General features: G+C 36.7%; 1 protein-coding gene and 2 pseudogenes across 3 annotated transcripts in view; all 3 read right to left on the bottom strand.

Moving 5' to 3' along the window:
• Positions 1–22744, bottom strand: part of AP3B1 (adaptor related protein complex 3 subunit beta 1) — a 306137-nt gene that overhangs the window by 23068 nt on the left and 260325 nt on the right. For all 3 annotated transcript variants that reach the window (XM_007976120.2, XM_007976129.3, XM_007976123.3), the window contains 2 exons: positions 14608–14839; positions 9616–9700 (listed from right to left, as the gene is read on the bottom strand). In XM_007976120.2, coding sequence (XP_007974311.2) covers positions 9616–9700; positions 14608–14839 — 317 coding nt within the window. The remainder of the gene's footprint in view (positions 1–9615; positions 9701–14607; positions 14840–22744) is intronic.
• LOC140711602 (heat shock protein HSP 90-alpha pseudogene) lies at positions 17272–18401 on the bottom strand (annotated as a pseudogene).
• LOC103223533 (heat shock protein HSP 90-beta pseudogene) lies at positions 18430–19204 on the bottom strand (annotated as a pseudogene).

Below are 22744 nucleotides of genomic sequence, written 5' to 3'. Positions count from 1 at the left end.
ACTAATCTTCTTCTCTCAGCCTCTCAAATAGCTGGGACTACAGACACATGCCACCATGCCTAGATAATTTTTTTTTTTTTTTTGAGACAGAGTCTCACTCTGTCACCCAGGCTGGAGGGCAGTGGCGCAATCTCAGCTCACTGTAACCTCCACCTCCTGGGTTCAAGCAATTCTCCTGCCTCAGCTTCCCTAGTAGCTGGGATTACAGGTGTCCGCCACCTCGCCTGGTTAATTTTTGCATTTTAGTAGAGACGGGGTTTCACCATGTTGGCCAGGCTGGTCTCGAACTCCTGACCTCAAGCAATCCACCTGCCTTGGCCCCCTAAAGTGCTGGGATTATAGGCGTGAGTCATTGCGTCTGGCTTTGTTTGTTTGTTTGTTTGTTTTTGTAAAGACAGAGTCTTACTATATTGCCCAAGCTGATCTTGAACTCCTGGGCTCAAGTGATCCTCCTGCCTTGGCCTCCCAAAGTTGTGGGATTATAGGCATAAGCCACTGTGACCGGCCTCTGTTTTTGTATGTTTTAGTAAATACCTGTTAGCACAGTGAGAAATATACACACATACATATATATATACACACACACATATATAATTACAAATAAACTTCTAGAGAGTACATACTCAAAATATTTTTACTAATAGAGGTATACAATTTTAAAAGTTAGGGGACCACTGAGTTACATCATTATGTACAACACTTTTGAATTACTTGTTTATACTTTTTAACAGAACCTCTCTTCCCAATACTCCTGAAGGACACCACATACTCTTCAATTAAAAGTGGCTGGACAGCTATGATGCCAAGGGAGACGGGTGGGGTGTTAGGGGAGAGAAGAGGCAGGAGATCTGCCTTCTGAGGCATCTATGAAAGTCTAGCTGTTTGCAGAGGGTGGGGAAAGTGATCCTGAAATGCCCCTCCTAGCAACAAGCAAGGCGTTAGAGAGCTCAACTGAAACACACTTCTCGGCCTTTCTCGTAGCTAAGAGTGATCAAATGACCCATTCATGACCAATGAATTATAAACAGAACTTCAGTGGGGATTTTGGAGAAAGTTTTGTTTTTCTGACATAAACCTGGCTCCTTTCTCCACGTCATTTCTTTCCTTTTTTCTGCCTGGAATGCTGATGGAAGCCTGGAGGTGGAGCAGCCATCTTGTGACCAAGAAGTTGACCAGCATTTGCTAACAAAATTAGCACATGAAACAAAAAAGTGGAAGACCTTACGTCCTGAAGATACTGGGAAGCTACTGCACCAGCTCTGAACTGCCAAACCCTTGCAGTTCTTGTTCTAGGAGAATAATATATCCTTATTTGGTCATGCCACTGCAGTTGGGTTTCTGTTACAACCAAATACAAAATCCAACATAACTAGTACATAAGTCACTTTGTAAGCCAGTTTCATCTTGTAAGCAAGGTGTGGCTTATAACAGAACTAAGATGGAACATTTCCTCTTTATTTGGGGGAACATTTACTTTCATGTACATGAGTGTTCTAGGATGTCCTCCAGTTTATATGCATCTCCTTTTCTACCATTTTGCCTTCTTTTTGGTTTATTTCTCTCTCCATGTAGCTTTTCTTTTCCTTTTTCTTCACAACCCCTTTGATTAAATAGGGGAGAGACAGATTATCTCCATTTCTATGCATAACTGCCTCAACATGGATAGGGAACGTGAAAAATGACTCATGATAGATGTAAATTTGTCAGAATTAACAGTTACCAGATCAATGAAGCACTATTATTAGGGTAGCTTTAAATAGCCTAGCTACATAGGACCAGATGGCATAAAAGTTTAATGTAAGGCAAGACTCTACTTGGTACACATTTAACTGTAGCATATATTCTTGTACTATGTGTAATCTCAGTTCATGGATTCCTTTATAGGATCCAAACTGGTAAAGTTTGCAGGTAAGAGAAACAGGCGAGCAGCCTATTCTGAGACTCAAGTTTTTCATCTATGAATGAGTGACATTTACCTTGCAGGCTAGTTTTAACTATTAAAGGACATAAAATGAAATAAGGCACAGGAGGTACTCAAAACCTACATACGTAATAGGGATATATCATTATTTCAGTATTCCCCCACTGATTATCATTTCCAATTTTTCTCCATTATAAACAATGCTTAAATAATATACTTGGCTAGATCTATTTCTGTACAAGCACAAATACTTCTCTAGGCTTGATATCCTAAAAGTGAAATTGCTGAGTTCAAAAGTATGAATATTTTACAGATACTGCCAATTTAAAGTCCCACAAACAGCATACAAGAGTACATGTTTTTCTCTACCTTTCTTGTCAATACCAAATATAAAACTTATTCTAAAACCTTGCCAATCTGATGAGTGAAATGTTTTAATTTTTATTTCCCTGAATACTAGTGATGTGGAGCTACCTTTACTTTTTCCAAATAAGGGTCTTCACACCATTTACTGAATGGTCCATTCTCCCCACAGATTTGAAATGTCACCTTTATGACACACAAAATTTTTACATTTCTAAATTCTCTGGTTTCATTGGTTCTTGTGCCAATATCAATTATACAGAATAAAAATATTCTTGTGGCTTTAAGGAGTATTTTTAAATTATTATAGAGAAAGACTTTTTTCATTAAAAATGGTGACTTTTCTTGTGCATTTTCTTTTCCAGTTGAATTTTAGAAGTTTGTCAAGTTTCTTGAAAAGGTCTACTGGCATTTAGCCTAGAATCACATTGAATTTGAAGATTAATTTGAGGTTCAATACTGTCTCCCATTTAAAAACACAGTATATTTCTTATTATTTTTATTATTTTGCTTATATTTCTTTATATTTAATTATATTTTCCTTTATGCCCTTTAGGAAAGTTTCAGGGTTTTTCTTCTCCCTACATAAGTATCTGTATCACCTTTCTAAACTCATTAGTTTAAATAATAGATTTTCTGTTGATTCCAACTTTACGGGTTAATAATTATGTTGAATAGGCCAGGCGCAGTGGCTCACACCTGTAATCCCAGCACACTGGGAGGCCGAGGCGTCAGGAGTTCAAGACCAGCCTGGCCAGCATGGTAAAACCCCATCTCTACTAAATATACAGAAATTAGCTGGGCCTGGTGGCGCGTGCCTGTAATCCCAGCTACTCGTGAAGCTGAGGAAGAAGAATCGCTTGAACCTGGGAGGTGGAGGTTGCAGTGAGCCGAGATTGCACCACTGCACTCCAGCCTGGTGACAGAGTGAGACTCCGTCTCAATAATAATAATAATAATAATAATAATAATGTTGAATAAAAATTATAATTTCGGCGAGGCGCTGTGGTTCACACCTGTAATGGGATTACAGCACTTTGGGAGGCAAAGGTGGGCCGAGCACAAGGTCAGGAGTTCGAGACCAGCCTGGTCAATATGTTGAAACCCTGTCTCTACTGAAAATACAACAATTAGTCGGGCGTCGTGGTGCGTGCCTGTAGTCCCAGCTACTCGGGAGGCTGAGGCAGGAGAATTGCTTGAATCCAGGAGGCGGAGGTTGCGCTGAGCCGAGATCACCCCACTGCACTCCAGCCTGGGCAGCAGAGCAAGACTCCGTCTCAAAAAAAAAAAAAAAAAAAAAAAAAAAAAAAAATATATATATATATATATATATATATATATATATATATATATATAAAATTTTGTCTCTTCTTTTCCAGGATTTATACTGCAAATGGCGTTTACTTGCCTTTCTGTATTGGCTAGAACTTCCATTATAATGTAGAATATAGTGTGGACAGCAGATATCCTTGTTTTGCTTTTCTGACTTAAAAGAGATTGTTTCTGATATTTCATGTGGCTATGGGTAACTCATATGGGCCAGAAGTCATTTGAATTTGTAACTACAACTGATGTCCATCTTCATATGTTATCCTTTTGCGCTTTAAAATCAGGGTGATGCTAGACTTACACAATGACATGGCATGATTTCCTTTTCTTTTGTTCTAGAAAAAATTCTCTTTTTTAAGGTTCTGATACAATTTAATCGTTTTTATTTCTAATTTATATTTTTCTAGGAAACCATTAATTTCATCTAAATATTCCAATTTATTGGTATAGACTGTATAGTATTATTTTGTAACTTCAAAGATCTCTGTGCTTTATCATCTTTCTCCTCTCTAATCTTTCTTAGGTGTCTTTTTTCTTTAATCATATGATCCCATAGTTTTCCTTTTTTTTGTAAATCCTATATGTGCTTTTAAAAAAATGAGTATTTTCTGCACACAGGAAACAAGGAATTCTATGTAAACATATATATCTCAGATCCAGCTTGGTAATTAAATCATTAAACCTGTATGTATCTATACCTATGTATCCTTACTCTCTGATTAGTCAACTTCTGACGTGCATGTTAAAATATACTATGATTATGGCTTTGACAATTTCTCCTAGGATTTGTATTATTTTCTGCTTTATAAATTACAAAACTGCATGGTTTAAAGGTTTGTAACAATTGTATTTTCTTGGAGGGTTACCATGAGCACAAAATATTCTATTATTACTTTTTACCTAAAATACTTTTTAATTTTTCTAGTTTTAGCACATCTATCTGATGTATGCATACACACACACACACACACGCACACACGCACACACACACGCACACACACACACACGCACACACACGCACACGCGCACACACACACTTCATCTTTCTAATCTCAACTTTTCTGTGCCATTCTCTCTTAGTGAAGGTTCTCATAAATAGCACATGTTAAATTTTGTTTTTTTACCTGTTTAGTAAAAGTAGGATTTAATTCTCTGACATGAATTGTGAAAATGAGTATGTGTGGTGTGCATGGCCTCTCCAGCCATCTTGTTTTGTTTTCTATTTGCCATGCTTTTTCCTCTTCCTCTTGGTTAAACCGGTCAAGTTTTAAACTTTTATTTTAAATTATTATTATTTTTTAATAGAGACAAATTCTCGCTATGCTAGCCAGGCTGTTCTTGAAGTCCTGACCTCGAGGGATCCTCCTGCCTTGGCCTTCCAAAGAGATGGGATGACAGGTATAAGCCACCACATGCAGTCCTGATCAGGTTTTAATTACTCCCTTTCTTCCTAGTTGTTTAGAAGTTATAATACGTCACATTTCTATAATTTTAGTGGTTATCTTTAACATTTTAAACCATATTTAAACTTATTTTTGCCATCAATAAACTCTCTTCTCGGACATAACAAGAACCCATATACTAGGGTTCTTGTATACCTGTATACCTCTTGCCTCTGTGGGGATTTTGGTTCCAATTTATTGTTAATATTTATTTTTCACATTATGTCAACAATTATGTTTATACGTTGATAAATTTCATAGGTAGAATTCTTTGCTCACTACTGTTTTATTAATTCTACATTTTTCTCTGTCTCAGATTTTTTTTTTTTTTTTTTTGAGACAAGGTCACACTACGTTGCCCAGGCGGGAAAGCAGCGGCTCTTCACAGGTGCAATCATCGCGCACTGTAACCTCTAATTCCTGGGCTCAAGCTGTTCTCCTGCCTCAGCCTCCTGAGCAGCTGGGACTACAGGCATGCATCACCATGCCTGGTTCTGTCTCAGATTTCAGAAAATATTCTATTACAGTATATCTTTGAGTAATCCTTTCAGAAAGGATGTGTAGGTGGTAAACTGATTGCTAGAATCTTTCCTTCACTGAAAAATGACTATTTGGTATTTTCAAAATTTTAAAGGTCATTTCCTTTACCTTCTGGCTTGCAGAACTGATATGAGTATGTGAAATTTGAATCCATTCTCATTCTTGTCTGTTTTTTAGGTAAGCTGCTTTTTTCTCTGCTTTGGAAGATAATAGGATATTCTTCTCCTTATCAAAAATTCACCAGGATGTGGTCTTTTTCATAGTTTTTCACATTCACCCTGTTTGGCCCTCTTAATCTGAAGGCTTGTGTGTTTCTTTTGTTGGGCCACATGTTCATTCATTCATTCATTAGGGGCAGGGATACACTCTGTCGCCTAGGCTGGAGTGTAGTGGTGCGATCACAGCTCACTGGAGCCTTCAACTCCTGGGTTCCAGTGATCCTACCACTTCAGTCTCCCAAGTGGCTAGGACGACAAGTGTGTGCCACCATACCTGGCTAATCATTTTTGATTTTTGGTAGAGATGAGGTCTTGCTATGTTATCTAGGCTGGTCTTGAACTCCTGGGCTCGAATAATTCTCCTGCTTTGGCCTCCCAGCGTGCTAGGATTATGGATGTAAGCCACCACGTCCAGCAGAAAATGTTCCTCTATAATTTATTTTCTAAATTATTTCTTCCCTTCATTGTCTTTTCTTTCCTGCCAGAGCTCCTATGAGATGAACTGATCCTTTTAACCTTCCTTATTTTCTGTCTCTGCCTTTTTGCTTTGTATTCCAGCTGATTTCCTTGACCCTTTCTTCCAGAATGCTCAATCAGTATTCAGCTGTGTCCATCCCATTATTCATCTACTGAGTTAGCAACTATCATTACTACGGGTCTCCTCTCCCCTGGGTGGGCTAAGTTTTATTTTTTGTAAGTGGACGAGATATGATTGGTTACGTGGACATGAAGTTGGAGGCAGGCAGGCAGGCAATGGCCTTTCCTCCCCACCAACAAATGTAACACTGGCTTTACCCTAGTGGTGAGGATCTGAGAATATTTTGGATAGATACTCTCTTGGATAAAGCTATACTTCATCTCATCTCCGACCATTCTTGCTTCCTTCACACAAACTCAAACCTTGCTCTGTTCTTGTAGGTCCCCACATTCACACCAAAACGTCTTTCCCAGGCAAGTGGCTTGTTCTCTTTACAGTTTTATTCTTAAGTCTCAAATTAAATGTGTATGTTGCCTGCTGTCAGACGTAAGATTGGGGAACTAGGGGGCTGGAAGGAGTTAATTCCCTGATGACTGTCTGAAGCCCCCTACTCACTTCGTGCTTGATGTTCTGCCAAATTGGTTCTTACCATTATGGTAGTTTTCTCCCATGAGTGTTTTTCCCTGTGATTTTTTTTTCTCTGTTATTGTTTATCTACTCCTATTTGTTTTCTGTCAATAATGCCTCACAATTTCTGGTCAGCTAAAGGCATTCTTTATCTTATATTTTTAGTGCTCATTCACTATTAAAGAATGTATTTTCTTTTTAATGGATCTCTGGACAAAAACATGTGCTCAGTTATCTAACTAGCTCTAAGCTGTGTGACATCCCATACCGCTTAATACATGCATGCCTGCTGATTACAAGGATGAGGCTCTGTTTATGTACTGCACTAACTTTTAGACAGATATATTTATGTATGTTGTGCACATATTCGATCTCAATAAATTTAATCAAGAATTTAATTTGATGACCATTTAAAAATGCAAAGCAAAAAAGAGGCATAAATGCTTATCAAATATGCATATAACTACATAGCTTAATATAACAGTTCTGTCTATATCTATTCATCCATAGATACAATTATAATGATACAGAATTAATCCAGAAGCTAAAGCAGGATCATTTTACTCTCATTTTTTTTATTCTAACAAATAAGTGTATCTGACATGCTTTTGGTCCATATTCTCAGCATTTCTGAAGGCTTCTTATCAAATACGCTGTTATTACCCATAATTTTATGTATCGATTTGTATAATGTATTTCAAGGAAAAAATTCAATATCAGCCATTCTTGTTTCTTTTTTTCTTTTTATTGAACTACCAAGACTAATACAGCACATCACTAAGCAAAAAGTGCTATTTACTATGCAAAAGGCACAGTCAGTGATTGGCATCTAAGACCAATTGATCTACCCATTACCACTATCTCCCTACCCCCACAAGCACTACTATGAAGCTATTGATTTAAACACTGTCGATCGGTTTCCATTTTCTGATTTTGGGCAGGCCAATTAAGAAAGTGAGTAATTGTGATTACACTGCTTCAGGATCAATTACATTTGATGCAAGACAAAGAGCTCTTTTTGGAACACACACACAAAATTTTTGATCTAGCATGCTGCTGTGCTTAACAAAAACTAAAATAAATAATTTATATCTTTATAACAGCAAAACATACTAATGTAAATGCTTTTAATAGCCAAGACATTTTCTATGTGAAATACATGAATTATTTTCCTAAAGTTAGTTTGAAAGAAATATAGAAAAATACTATTCACATACACTTCTTGGTATAAGATAAAAGTCAAATACTACATGCATATATATCCATCCTTAAAGGGACTTAGTTAATTATGAAAGACAAAATGCAAATCCTGTTCAAGAGACTATGAAGGAAGTCTTTGTAATAAAAATTGGGAAAAAAACCCCAATTACATAGGAATCAAAAGGTTCTTTATATAAATTGATAAGAAAAAGGAATATTTTTTAGTTCTTAATTTTGGTCTAACTTGATACCTGAGCTTTGTCATTGGGTTCACATTGTCCAAATCATTAAAATGAATATACCTCCGGTGTTAGAGGCAAATCTATTTAGAGTGATGTTACTCATAGCCTGTTGTTCCGTAATATTGATCTGTGTTGTTTGTCTAATAGAAAAATAATAAACAATTACTAGGCAATGTTGGGAAAAGTAATCAGTTTTTATATATCACTAATATAGCAGACCTCCCAAAACATAAAGGTGATGATCTGCATAAAATCAATGTGTTATGCTACATTGCTTATATTTATCATTGCAGGTTCTCGGCAATAAAAGGTATAACATCAGGACAGAATTACTGGTAAACTGAAAAGGTATATGAAAATGAAAAGTTCCCTATGTTTAATCTATACATTTATTTTAAAATGTCTATTTCTAAAACTTCAAGACTTTTAAATCATAACAAATTCTGTTCTAAGCTGGCTAAAATGTAGATAAAATGTCTCAATTCTTTTTAGAATAAAAACAAAGAAACTTCAACTCAAAATAGCCAATTGTGCCTTATATCAGAAAAAGAAAAAGAGTTCAAAGATAATTCTCAATGATGCATGAATACAGCTTTGTACTAATTTGCTAACAGCCTCTGAATTTCACGAGAAATGTATAAAGCATTATAGAAAAACATTAACAACAAAATCCAATCCTAAAAAAGCTCTTCTGAATAGCATTCAGCTATGAAACCTTTGCCAACTGCATAAATGTTCTCTTTTGACTTTTATCAAAGCAGTTTGTAAATCGATTTAAAAAGGAAACAAAAATGTGTGGGTTTTAGGTACTGATGGAATCAATAATATTCCACTTAAGAATCTCAAGATAACATGTATGTATATCTCAAAAGAGATCTTCCCTGAGCTATTTAATAATATTATTAATGTTTTTAATTTCTCCTGGATTTTCCTCATTAATTTTCTTATAAATTTTCTAAAACTGGAGTGATAAGTTAAAAATTACTTAGTAGTAGCTCCTTTCTTTAACCAACAAACCATGAATTTCAATCACATATGGCAGATTGTAATGGCTAGGTGTGTAACGAATGCTAAAAATACATACATTGCACACAATTTGTACAACTATTCCAAGGCAGTCTAAACATTAGTAAAGCAAAACACATTTGTTTAAATGTTTTGTCTATCACATACACACAAAAACTGTTGAAAGCTTAGTTTTTGATCTGCTATCCTTTACAGGTTATATAAAAAATAGAAGAACAATTGAACTTACCACAACTGGAAACTGGCAGTCTGAGTAGAATCACAAAAGTCAATACCCATTGAAACTGTAATGGATCCCTCAGGCTCAAGAGAGTCTAGGAAATAAGATAATTTAGACATGAAAACACAGAGGATGTGAAAAAAAGGCAAACTAAACATTGAAAATTTAGGTAATGTTTGTAGCTTGGTTCAAACAGTGAAATTTAATGATGGCTTAAAAATTTTAAACTAAGAATATTAAAGCAAATTATAAAGTAACCTAACTATTCTGTTTCGAGGTTTTCTTTTTCACAAATTAATTCTGCACACACACCAATGAACACATTATACCCGTTTCAGAAATACATATCTTCCTGAGAAATTTCATGTTTTCTAATATTATCTCTATAGGTATTGAAAATGAGAAGGAATTAAATGTGTTCTTGTTTTGCATACCTGTAATGGACTTTGGGAGTTCATAAGAGGTTATGTACTTAAAACTATGGCATGTTTATTCTAGATATAAAAAGTAAATTTTAAACAATGTTTCAAATTTTCAATGAAAAAAATTCTTTTTTTTTTTTTTTTTTGAGACGGAGTTTCGCTCTGTCGCCCAGGCTGGAGTGCAGTGGCCGGATCTCAGCTCACTGCAAGCTCCGCCTCCCGGGTTCACGTCATTCTCCTGCCTCAGCCTCCCGAGTAGCTGGGACTACAGGCGCCCGCCACCTCGCCCGGCTAGATTTTTGTATTTTTTAGTAGAGACGGGGTTTCACCGAGTTAGCCAGGATGGTCTTGATCTCCTGACCTCGTGATCTGCCCGTCTCGGCCTCCCAAAGTGCTGGGATTACAGGCTTGAGCCACCGCGCCCGGCCCCAAAAAATTCTAAATTAAAAAATGTAAATAAAGTTGGAAGAAGAAATTAAGATGCACTCAGAAATTAATTAAGAGATCTCACATTGAAACCAAAATGTTAAGTCTAAGTGCATTAAATACTCAAAAAAAATTTGTGGCAGATTAGATTATCTTGATAAAACAAAAAATAAAATGACATTTGATAGATTTGGAATTTCTGAAGCTTCATCTATCACCTAACCAAGTATAGGAAATAACTATACCAACATACAATACAGTTTTTTTTTTTTTTTCAGTTAACAATGACAAAACTTAAGTCAAACAAGAACAAAATTTTATTCTGCTTATGATTTGAAAGTTTAGCTATACCTTAGAATAACTGAGGGCATCTTAAATAAATATGTATATATTTGTTTATATATAGAAATTGTCCATTTTTGATTTCTACTTTGCTCAAAGTATTCTGTATAATTGCAGCTATACCATACAATCACTTTATATTTAGCTTTATATATTCTCTATACTTCCTATCAGACATAGTTATATTTTAGGAAGCACACTTCTAATTCAATAGATTGTGACTATTCTAGGGCTTATTGGTAAGTATGATTTGCCATACATTGAAAGCAAACCATGATACAGAAGATGGTATGGTTGGGATAAAATAATAATTCAATAAGCTTCATTTATTAAGTATTATGTTTATATCTCATAGGCTCAATGAGGACTAGGTATTACAAGAGAGCATTTGTTCAATGCTGATTTTAAAATGCTATTTGTTAGGCAAAGGAAGTATGTTAAAAATTTTAAAAAAAGTAATAATTAAAATGCTATTTGCTCAGCGGTATGTATGTTGGTCTGCTGATTCTAGTTTCAATTTCATTTGTTTACAAACCTAACATTTACCAGGATGTCACTCAAACACCAGAAGACTTGCTCCCTAAATCTCTAGCAAATAGGCTTTACTGTAGGGTAAATAGCTATAATGATATATACATTTTTTTCATTTCTCATAAAGCTGTGTGCTATCAACAGTTTAGAGCTTTGTCAGTCACACACTGCTCAAGGCTATTCTTTAACAAATTCTTAATGCCTTCTGTGCCATAACTATTTTGGGGTTTGATCTTGTTTTTATCTGATACATTAGTAGCAAATTCTGTCATCTCCAAAACATGATGGCATTCATGATTTTGATCTCCCTTCATCATGTATCTTTGTATATCATTTGACAAAGTGACAGCTCTCAAGATGCTTTGTTGATAGCACTCTTTGACACTGTTTGATACTGTCTTCAGTCTTAAGATAATTAACTGTGAGCTTACTGCCATGCTAATTCTGGGGGACAGTCCACGATCAATGGCATGTTTTATTATATAGATGCCTCAGGAGCAAAATGATCAGCATAAAATTATTCAAATAATGGATTTTTATAATACTTGGAGCCGACTAAACTGGGTAAGCGTACCCAATTAGGTGTCTATATTTAGATACAATTTCTAGATTTGCTCCTATATATTTGAGATGGCTATGTAGAAATGGCTGAAAAACACTGGCTCTGTTACACCACACCATTAATATCAACACATGAAATCATATAGGATGCCATTTACTTTGATGCAACAGTCGTACAGTAACTGTTAAAATCTTAGCTGATCTCAAATTTGTCAACCACTAACATAAAGCCACTGAATATAGTACAGAGAGTGTAAGGCTATTCTTTGTGTCTTAAAAAAAAACCCTCCTATATACTAGGTCTCTTTGGGGAAAATGGAATATTATTCCTAATGTTCTTGCAAGGAATACAGTTTCATGCCAAACACAGGGTGAAATCAAGAAAAAAAGTCATTGCACATTACAGACAAAACCAGATTGGTGGCAAACAAGAAAACTGTGGACTCCTTTAACGTGTATACATGCTTAAAAATAAATAAAACAAATTGCTTACCTCCCTTATTTTACTAAAACACAGCATTTGTTTTCTGTTGCATTCTTAAAATCTTTTTGGAGGACTAATTTAGACATATTATATTCCTTAACCCTACAATCTATTGATAATAGTGTCATCTAGGTGGTGTTACATACAAGTACATACTGCAGAGGAAATAACTCTGTATCTTGAAGGCATTCAATAAATGCCAACAAAATGAATGAAACATACAGTCATAAAAATTTGTCTAAGAATGAAAAAGAAAAGCCTACAACCAATACTGAGGCAATGGTAAACATTCATATTTTATTTCTGTGTTAAGGTCATACTATGGAATTTATTATATTTATTTCTTCTATTCTACATAGGCCAACAAAAGGTCAACTCATCAACTCATTATGCCAGCTCAAAGAAAAATTAATACTGTTCTACTGTTTTAACCTTTGGATAACATTTTCAACCTTCAGACAATTCATATATCTGCTGCTTGACACCTCCTAAACTAAACTAATTTTTTTTTAACTAGGTAAAAAAGGTTGAATTACAAGCAATAAAAAGAACACAATAATTCCCTGGCAATATATTAACTTCATACGTTACATAGTAAAAATCAGGATACTTTGTGTTCTTTAAATAGTGTCTTAATTATCCAAATATTTTAAAAAATTAAGTGGATTTTGAAATCAGCTTACTTTAAATTCACTTTCTTTACTCTGGTTGCTTATAAAATTTTACGAGGCTTTATCAAAAATTGTTTTATTCCTTTGTGTAAAAATATAACACACACACAAAATGACTTTATCGAAAGATTCATGAAAACCAGAGGAGAAAATTCAACAATGCCAAAGAGCTCAGATGAAGAAAAATGGAAGAGTTATGTGAAACAATGAGTAAAGAAGGCACAATTACCTAATTTTACTTTCTCCTGGTCAAAAGGCATTGTTGATCTTAAGTATTATAAAAAGGAGCTTTCTGGAGCATTATGGTTATAACATTTGGAAGATACAATGACATAAACCTTTTATTACTTTTAATTGATGTTTTTCCTGAAGATTCTCTCAACTAAACCTTAGGGCTATCTCCACTTACAAAAACCAAAAAGAATAGAGATAGACATTCTAAATATTACACTAATTCAAATTCAAAGTAAGACATACAATTGTTACATTTAATGTTTAAAGGGTATATTTTTAGCAAAATACTTTAAAAACGCAAAGGGGATGAAAAATGGCCACTGACACTTTGTTGGAGAGACAACCGGATGTGGTGGGCACAGAAGCAACCTGGAAAGCGCATGCCAAAGCTGGGGGCAGCCGCTGCTCAGCACCTACTCACTGGTTGCTGCATGTGGGATAAAGGGCCGGTACTGCCATATTTTATGCTCTGCTCCAAGAAAAGTGAGATTTCTCATTTTTTAAAATGTAAAAGCATTTTGATTTTTAAATGGTGGCAACAGATTGAAAACATGTAAAAATCAGATGTGGATAAATACCAGTGATACCCTCTGCACTACCGTATATTCTATACATGGAGAGGAAGATAGGCAGACTAGTCTACATCAGGGGTGTGCAATCTTTTGGCTCCCCTGGGCCTCAGTGGAAGAAGAAATGTCTTGGGCCACACATAAAATACACTAACACTAATGATAGCTGATGAGCTAAAGAAAAAATAATCGCAAAAAAAAATCTCATAATGTTTTAAGAAACTTTATGAATTTGTGGGAGGTTGCATTCAAAGCTGTCCTGAGCCACAGGTTGGACAAGCTTGGTCTATCTCCTCTCAGTCTTCACTCCCTTCACTTTTCAACTTATGGGAAGGTGAAGGGAAACAGGAAAAGCTCTCGAGATACAAGAAGTATTGCATTCAGAAATGCAGAGCGATTTTCTTGCTTTTAAGACACAATAAACCACCTAAAATTATGTAGGGAATGAAGCTGACCAGGAGGAGAGATGGGGGAAGGTGACGCAGGTAGGTAAAACATGGTGGCAATCTTGACTCTGCAAACCCAGCCTTCCATCACTACTGGTATTACTATTACTGGGACCTGATTCACTAAGAGCAAAGAAATGTGTTTATCTTATATGATAAATTCAGTTTAACAAGAAAAAGCAAATATAAACTGAATATGCTAATTGTCAATACAGTCATGTTCTATTTTACTAAAAAGTATTCTACTTTACTTTTAAAGTGAACATATTTAGTGATCAAATATAGTTAAGGTTTTAAATGAGAATTAATATTTACCTATTGGATTAAAAACATGCATTTTCAGGCCTATAGGAAGCTTTTTTTCCCCTATGTGGATATTTTCTATCTTTTGATCAGTAGTGTTATTCAGTGTTATTTGTATAGAGATCATCTTATCACCAAAAATGCAAGGCTGTCTTGGAAAGAAATAATGGGCAGCTAGTCCTTTTCCACTCATTCGATGAAGCAGCACGTGAGTTTTCGTTGGTACAAATACAGGAGTACTGACCTATTACACATGGGAAAAAGAAAAAAAGATGAGTTAGTGAATATAGTTATTCTTTTAGAAAATACACAAACATTTATGACATTTAATTCTTGGTTCCCCTAAAGTATTATATGAACTACAATAACAAACATTAGTAGGATATCACACACACAGATATTAGTCAGAAATGATACAAAGAAGTAAATGCCCTCAAAACTGTATAAAAATTTCTCCGTAACCTCCAAGCATATATTAATTTTTTTTTACAACATAAGCTTAATAAGAAGAGCATAATCTCAGTAATACAAACATACTCTTTTTTTTTTTTTTTTTTGCGGGGAGGGGTGAGGGATTTATAAACTTTGTTAGTTTTTTCCCCTAGATCCTCTGTATTTGGCCATCTTGCTAACTTTCTTATTGGTTTTAACAGTTTGTCAATTGATTTTCTTGGGTGTTTTAGCCAACTACCAAAATGAACATCTTGGACCTTCATTTCCAATCCTGACTCTTTGAACTGGCTTTTTGTTTTTATTTTCTTTCTCTGTAAATGGAAGACCATGGCCCCCAGGATAAGGTGGCTTCTTCTTCCTTTGCCTTAATGATTGAAAAGATCTCTCCTTTGAGATCAAGTTAACTATTCACTTACATTTTCTTCCAGTCCTTTGATGGTTTCAAATTTTAATTCATATAGAATTGATTTTGATATATTGACTCCATATTTAATTATTTTTCTCCAGATACATGAACTAATTGTCCCTATATGAGCTAATGAATAGTCTTTCCTCAATGATTGTAAATGCAAAAATTCTAATTATTTATGTACTAGGAGATATTTCTGGGCCTTGATTGTCCTGTTAAACCAGTACCATATTGTTTTATTTTTTATAGACCTACAATATAATTCAATTATTTGGTAAAACAAATCTTTCCTTGTTTCCCCCTCCCAATATTTTCTTGGATAATCATCTTTCACCCTTCTATTGAACATTAGACTCTTAATTAAATTCTTCCCTCAATCTCATTTTGATTGAAATCATAGGCATCATATTAAATAATGAAACACTGTCCATTCTAAAACCATTCAAAACATCAGTATTGCATATTAGGCTTGACCTGACATGGGGAAGCATTTTTAAAAAAGTCAATTTGTAATTAAACATGCTTGATTAAGATTTTTTCCTGCCAACTGTGGTCTCCCAACTAGATTATCTATTACAGTTTTGAGAGTATATATCAACCTATTAAACATTTTCACTATGCCATGTACACCTGATGACATTACAATCTTAGCAATTATAGTAATGATTTAAAGTTCAACAAAAATCCAAGAGTTAAATATCATATATACAAAATGATACATCATGCCTTCTAAGCATCATTAAAACATAATATTCTTTCTCCAAAAGCTCAACAAAAAATGTGGGCAATTTAAAATAATCATCACCCTAATCCCAGGACTTCAAGAGGCTGAGGTAGGAGGATTGCTTGAGCCCAGGAGTTTGAGAACCAACCTGGGCAACATGGCGAGATCCTGTCTCTACAAAAAATGCAAAAAATTAGCTGGGTGTGGTGGCATGTGTCTGTAGTCCCAGCTACTCAGGAGGCTGAGGTGGGAGGATTGCTTGAGCTCAGGAAGTTGAGGCTGCAGTGGGCCATGATTAGGTCATTGAACTCCTGCCTGGGTGACAGAGCAAGATCCTGTCTCAAAAAATAATAATAATAATTTAAAAAATAATAAAATAATAATCATAAAAACTTATAGGAGAGTTAATTTGTAAAATACAATAAACAATTAGCTAAATTTAAAATTTTGATTATATAAAATAATAGGGCTACTGGCCTATTCATTCTACTTAAGCTTTCTGATGATGATAACAACAATCTAGTATTTTAAGTTTTCAAATCACTTTCACTTCTAAGGTTAGGTTTTCCTTGAATGAAAACTATTTTCAAAACCCTTCTCTTTCTTTCTTTCTTTCTTTTTTTTTTTTTTGAGACGGAGTCTCGCTGTCGCCAGGCTGGAGTGCAGTGGCGCAATCTCAGTTCACTCAAGCAGCTCCAGACTCTCCTCGGTAACTGAGACCAGGCTTTTCCCATGAAACTCCCTGAGCTACTGCATGCAGTACTCATCAGTGGGCTTGGCTGTATATACTAATTCAAAGGCCCGCTTCTGCACTTGCTCCACAAACACAGAGCCGGCCACCTGCTCTTTGCTCTCACCAGTGATGCTATAGATGGATTTCTGTGTCTCTTTCATGCAGGAGACATATTTTGACACAGATGTCATCTCATCTCCAGACTGGTAAGTGTGATACTGCAGCAGCTAGGACACGTGTTGCTGGTTAGTGGAGTTTTTGTGGATTCTAAGCTTTAGATTTTAATTTTTAAAATTCTAAAATTTTATTTATTGAATTTTTATAGACAGGGGTTTCACTCTGTCATCCAGGCTGGAGTGCAGTGGTGCAATCATAGCTCACTGCAGCCTGGAACTCACGGGCTCAAGTGATCCTCTTGCCTCAGGCTTTTAGGTAACTTAAACTACAGGTGTGTACCACCATGCTGGGTTAATTTTTTAAATTTTTTGTTGTGATAGTGTCTTGCTTTGCAGCCCAGGCTGGTATCAAACTCCTGGCTTCCAGCAATCCTCCTGCCTTGGCCTCCCAAAGTGCTGAGATTACAGGGGTGAGACGTCACAACTGGCCCAAGCTTTAGATTTTTAGATAAGGCCTCATTGAATTTCTTGCAATTCTCCCTGTCTTCTGCCAGCTCAGAGAACAGCTCCAGGCACTTCTTAACAATGTTTTTGTGAATGACTGTTAAGATTCTGCTCTGTTGGAGCATTTCTTGAGAGATGTTCAGGGGCAGATCCTAAGTCAACCACACCAAGGATTAAAGTTGAGCTACTCCAATATCATCACAGCTGTCCATGATGAACACATGATGGACACAGAGTTTGTTGTTCTTTTTTCTTCTAATTCTCAAAGAAGTCAAAGGGATCCAAACAAGGGATGAATAGCAATGCTCTGAATTCCAACCAACCTTCCACAAAGAAATGCTTGACTGCCCAGTGGTCCTCCTAGTCACTGGTGAAGCTCTTGTAGAATTCTCTATACTTCTCCTGGGTGAATGTCATCAGAATTTCTGATCCAAATGTTCTTGGTCTTGTTTAATTCTTCCCAATCAATGATTTCTCCTTGATCTTGTTGGTTTTCTTTTTCTTATCCTTACTGTTCTCATCTTCTTCATCTGAACCCACATCTTCAATCTTGGACTTTTTCTCATCATCTCTATCTTCTGTTTTTTGGTTGTTTGTTTGTTTGTTTTGAGATGGTGTAATACTCTGTCACCCAGGCTGGAGTGCAGTTGTATGATCTCAGTTCACTGCAACCTCCGGCCCCTGGTGGATCCTCCCACTTCAGCCCCACAAATAGCTGGGACCTAAGCTGTGCACCACCATTCCCGCCTAATTTTTTGTATTTTTTATAGAGTTGGTGTTTCACCATGTTGGCTAGGCTGGTCTCAAACTCCTGAGTTTAAGCGATCTGCCCACCTCAGCCCCCCAAAGTACTGGGATTACAGGCATGAGCCTTTGTGCCTGGCCTATCTTCCTCTTATTTCTCACCTTTCTCTTCCTCTGCCTGTCATCACTGATTTTCTTCTCTCTTTTCTTCTCCAAAGAAAGGGTAATGGGATAGCCTATGAACTGGAAGTGCTCTTCACTACTTCTTTGACCTTCCTCATTTCTAAGTACTCTGTCTGGTCTTCTTTAAGGTGGAGGGTCACTTTGGTACCCCTGCCAATGGGCTCTGCATGGTCAGCATATACAGTGAAGGAACCCCCAGTGGAGACTCCCAGGCATACTCTTCATCATTGTTGTGCTTTGTGATCACAACTACTTCCTCTGCCACAAGGTAGGCAGAAAAAAAGGCAGCACCAAATTGCCCAAACATGGAGATACCTGCACCACCCTGAAGAGCCTCCATAAATTCTTTAGTACCAGGGAATGCACTCTGACTTTGGTAGACACAGGCATTGACATGACCAAGGCTGATCTCCTAATTTGGGAACCATTACCATGGGTTGGGGATTATGTCAATTTCCAGCTCTTCACCATTGTCCAACTTGGAAGGGTTTGTAAGGCTCTCACAGCAAATCTTGTCCAATGCATCATAAACATTAGATCAATTCCTGAAGGAAAATCTCCTCATTAGAATAGAAAGTATTGATGACGAGAGACATGAGTTGGGCAATATCTCCCTGAAAGGCAAGTTTCCACCTCTTCCTCTTCACGTGCACTTTCTCAGGCATCTTGAAAGAGAAAAGCTACAAGTACTAGAGATCAAGGTGGGCTGGGACTGTCCAACATGCACATGGCACCAAGGCTGCACTGGGATGACTCCAGAGCTATATATTTTATAGCTACGGATTTATACTCAGCAAAAATCTTCTTTATCCCCATAAATTCCCATGATACTGAGGCTATGATAATCAACCTTAAATATAAGCTCTTATCTGGCTAATATTTTTCAGTGTTACATGTTTATTTCCTTAATTATAAGCATATTGGAGACAGTGACCAGGTCTTACTTTTATTCTACATTGTTCCACAAACATATTTGTCATCAAATCATTAAATAAATGTTGGTATAACAAGCTTTATCTCTGTGAAAATACATAAAAAGTTGGCCTACATATGGGGGAAAGAAAGCCGAAATTGTAACGTAAAAGGGAAGACTATTTGAAAATTGGAGAAAGGCAAGGGTAGAGGAGTGGGACTAGAGAACAGAAACAAAGGTCTGGTTCACAGTGGCCAGGAATTAGTACTATAGATATCACACAAGGTGGTTAGAAGTACGCCTTTGGTCATTTAAGAGCCATCAAGCCTTGGCAGACTCACTGATTCTTTCTTTCAGTCTAATCCTAGGACACATGGTCCAAACATTTGTTTTATGTTTTCAACTTTGTCTTAAAATTCTACAGCTTTATTATAATTGTCAAAAAATATGTTAAGGGATGAATAAAGGAAAAAAAAACAGTATAATTCTCTCCACTCATTCCTTCCACATTCAACCAAGTTCGAGGTAAAAAGCATTCTCTAATGAATTCACCATCTAAAAAGGTCCTCCCTTACAACCTCCAAAGGTTATCTGTGATAATTCCCAGAGGTCTACCCACTCTTTCACAATAAACAGGATCATAAATGACACTTCATGGTAATAATATATACTTGTTTAACTACAGAAAGGTACTAAATGAAAACATAGCCAGGTGTGGTGGCTCGTGCCTGTAATCCCAGCACTTTGGGAGGCCAAGACGGGCGGATCACATGAGGTCAGGAGTCTGAGGCCAGCCTGGCCAACATGGTGAAATCCCATCTCTACTAAAAATGGAAACATTAGATGGGCGTGGTGGCATGCACCTGTAATTCCAGATACTTGGGAGGCTGAGGTGGGAGGACTGCTTGAACCCAGGAAGCGGAGGTTGCAGTGAGCTGAGATGGTGCCACTGTCCTCAAGTCTGGGTGATGAAGCAAAGCTCCATCTCAAAAAAAAAAAAAAAAAAAAAGGAAAGAGAGAAAGAAACAGAAAATGTTTGATTACTTTTTTACCCTTGTTTCCTAAGTTTATACAAGTCATATTAAGCCAATCTTCTCCAGCATCTAGATAAAATACACAGGTGATATTTTGTTCAATAAACCCAGTGGGTTCCATAAATCCTTCAACTACTTCCATATATAATACATTTAATCCAGTATTATATTAATACTAATATATAATAAGACTTTAGTTCAATATTTTGTACATCAGACCAGATACCTATAATCTGGAAATACATATGAGAGCCGTGGTTGCTTATATTCTAGGATGCTCAACATTGCAAATGGCGTTCTTGACTTCATATTTTATAGACACCAATGATTTATTAGATGCAAAAAAAGGTAAAACATAAATTAATTATAAAGTGATCTAGATTTGGGCTGTGAAAACGAGGGTTTAAGAAAAAGGGAAGATTTAATAAGTCTAAACACAATAGATGTAGCGCAGAGGTTGCAAACTATAACCCACAAGCCAAATATGGCCTGCTGCCTATTTTTAAAAAATGTCACTGGAACACAACCATACTCATTCATTTACATACTGTCCTTGACTGCTTTTTTACTCTACAATGGCAGAGGTGAGTAGTTGTAATACCTAAAACATTTACTATCTGGTACCTTTACAAAAAAAGTTTGCTGACCCCTGATCTAAGGGTACAAATGTTCGATCCTTGCCATTCCACGTTCCTTCCCTTGTTGTTGGAAACAATTCTCTACAGCAGAGGGTCCCTAGTCCCCGGGCCATGGACCTGTACCAGGGCATGGGCTGTTAGGAATCCGGCCGCACAGCAGGAGGTGAGCGGCTGATGAGAGCAAGCATTACCGCCTGAGTTCTGCCTCCTGTCAGATCAGCGGTGGCATTACATCCTCATGGGAGTGCAAACCCTATTGTCAACTGTGCATGCAAGGGATCTAGGCAGCACGCTCCTGATGAGCATCTAATGCCTGCCTGATGATCTGAGGTGGAACAGTTTCATCCAGAACCATCCCCGTATTCCCAATGGTCCACGGAAAAACTGTCTTCCACAAAACGGGTCCCTGGTGCCAAAAAGGGCTCTACAGGTCCCGTGTCTTCTGAGCAGAAACATTAGCAACTTTGCTTCTGAAGCTCTTTTCAAAGATGTTTCTACAGCAAACAGCCTTTGGAAGACAGAGGTAATGCCTTCCTCTGGGGCAGGTGATAGACTCGTTTGTTTGTTGTCCAGGATTAGAAAGATAAAATCTCCCGCTGGGGCAAAGGCTGAATAGATTTGCTAACAGTCCTCTGATAAAAACCTAGAATATTATTATTATTTTTAATACTTTTAAGTTCTGGGATACATGCGCAGAATGTGTAGGTTTGTTACATAGGTATACACGTGCCATGGTGCTTTGCTACACCCATCAACCTGCCATCTATGTTAGGTATTTCTCCTAATGCTATCCCTGCCCTAGCCCCGAAACCCCCGACAGGCCCTGGTATGTGATGTTCCCCTCCCTGTGTCCATGTGTTCTCATTCTTCAACTCCCACTTATGAGTGAGAACATGCGGTGTTTGGTTTTCTGTTCCTGTGTTAGTTTACTGAGAATGATGGTTTCCAGCTTCATCCATGTCCATGCAAAGGACATGAACTCATCCTTTTTTATGGCTGCATAGTATTCCATGGTATATATTTGCCACATTTTCTTTATCCAGTCTATCACGGATGGACATTTGGGTTGGTTCCAGGTCTTTGCTATTGTATATAGAGCTGCAATAAACATATGTGTGCAAGTGTCTTGATAGAATTATTTATATTCCTTTGGGTATATACCCAGTAATGGGATTGCTGGGTCAAATGGTAATTTTGGTTCTAGATCCTTGAGGAATTGCCACACTGTCTTCACAATGGTTGAACTAAGTTACACTTTCACCGACAGTGTAAAAGCGTTACTATTTCTCCGCATCCTGTTGCTTCCTGACTTTTTAATGATCACCATTCTAACTGGCTGAAGACGGTATCTCACTGTGGTTTTGATTTGCATTTCTCTAATGACCAGTGATGATGAGCTTTTTTTCATATGTTTGTTGGCCACATAAATGTCTTCTTTTGAGAAGTGTCTGTTCATATCATTTGCCCACTTTTTGATGGGGCTGTTTGATTTTTTTCTTGTAAATTTGCTTAAGTTCCTTGTAGATTCTAGATATTAGAACTTTGTCAGATGGACAGATTGCAAACATTTTCTCCCATTCCTTAGGCTGTCTGTTTACTCTGATCAGGTTAGCCTCCTGTAAAGCAACACACTGCATGTGCAGGCTTCACCTAGCCTTCAGCATGTGGGGCTCAGAGAAGTGATGCAAATGATGCTAC

Source organism: Chlorocebus sabaeus, chromosome 4, assembly GCF_047675955.1.
Source record: "Chlorocebus sabaeus isolate Y175 chromosome 4, mChlSab1.0.hap1, whole genome shotgun sequence".
Taxonomy (NCBI): Eukaryota; Metazoa; Chordata; class Mammalia; order Primates; family Cercopithecidae; genus Chlorocebus; species Chlorocebus sabaeus.
Note: the sequence above shows the minus strand (reverse complement) of the source record. Positions and strands in the feature narration are given on the sequence as shown.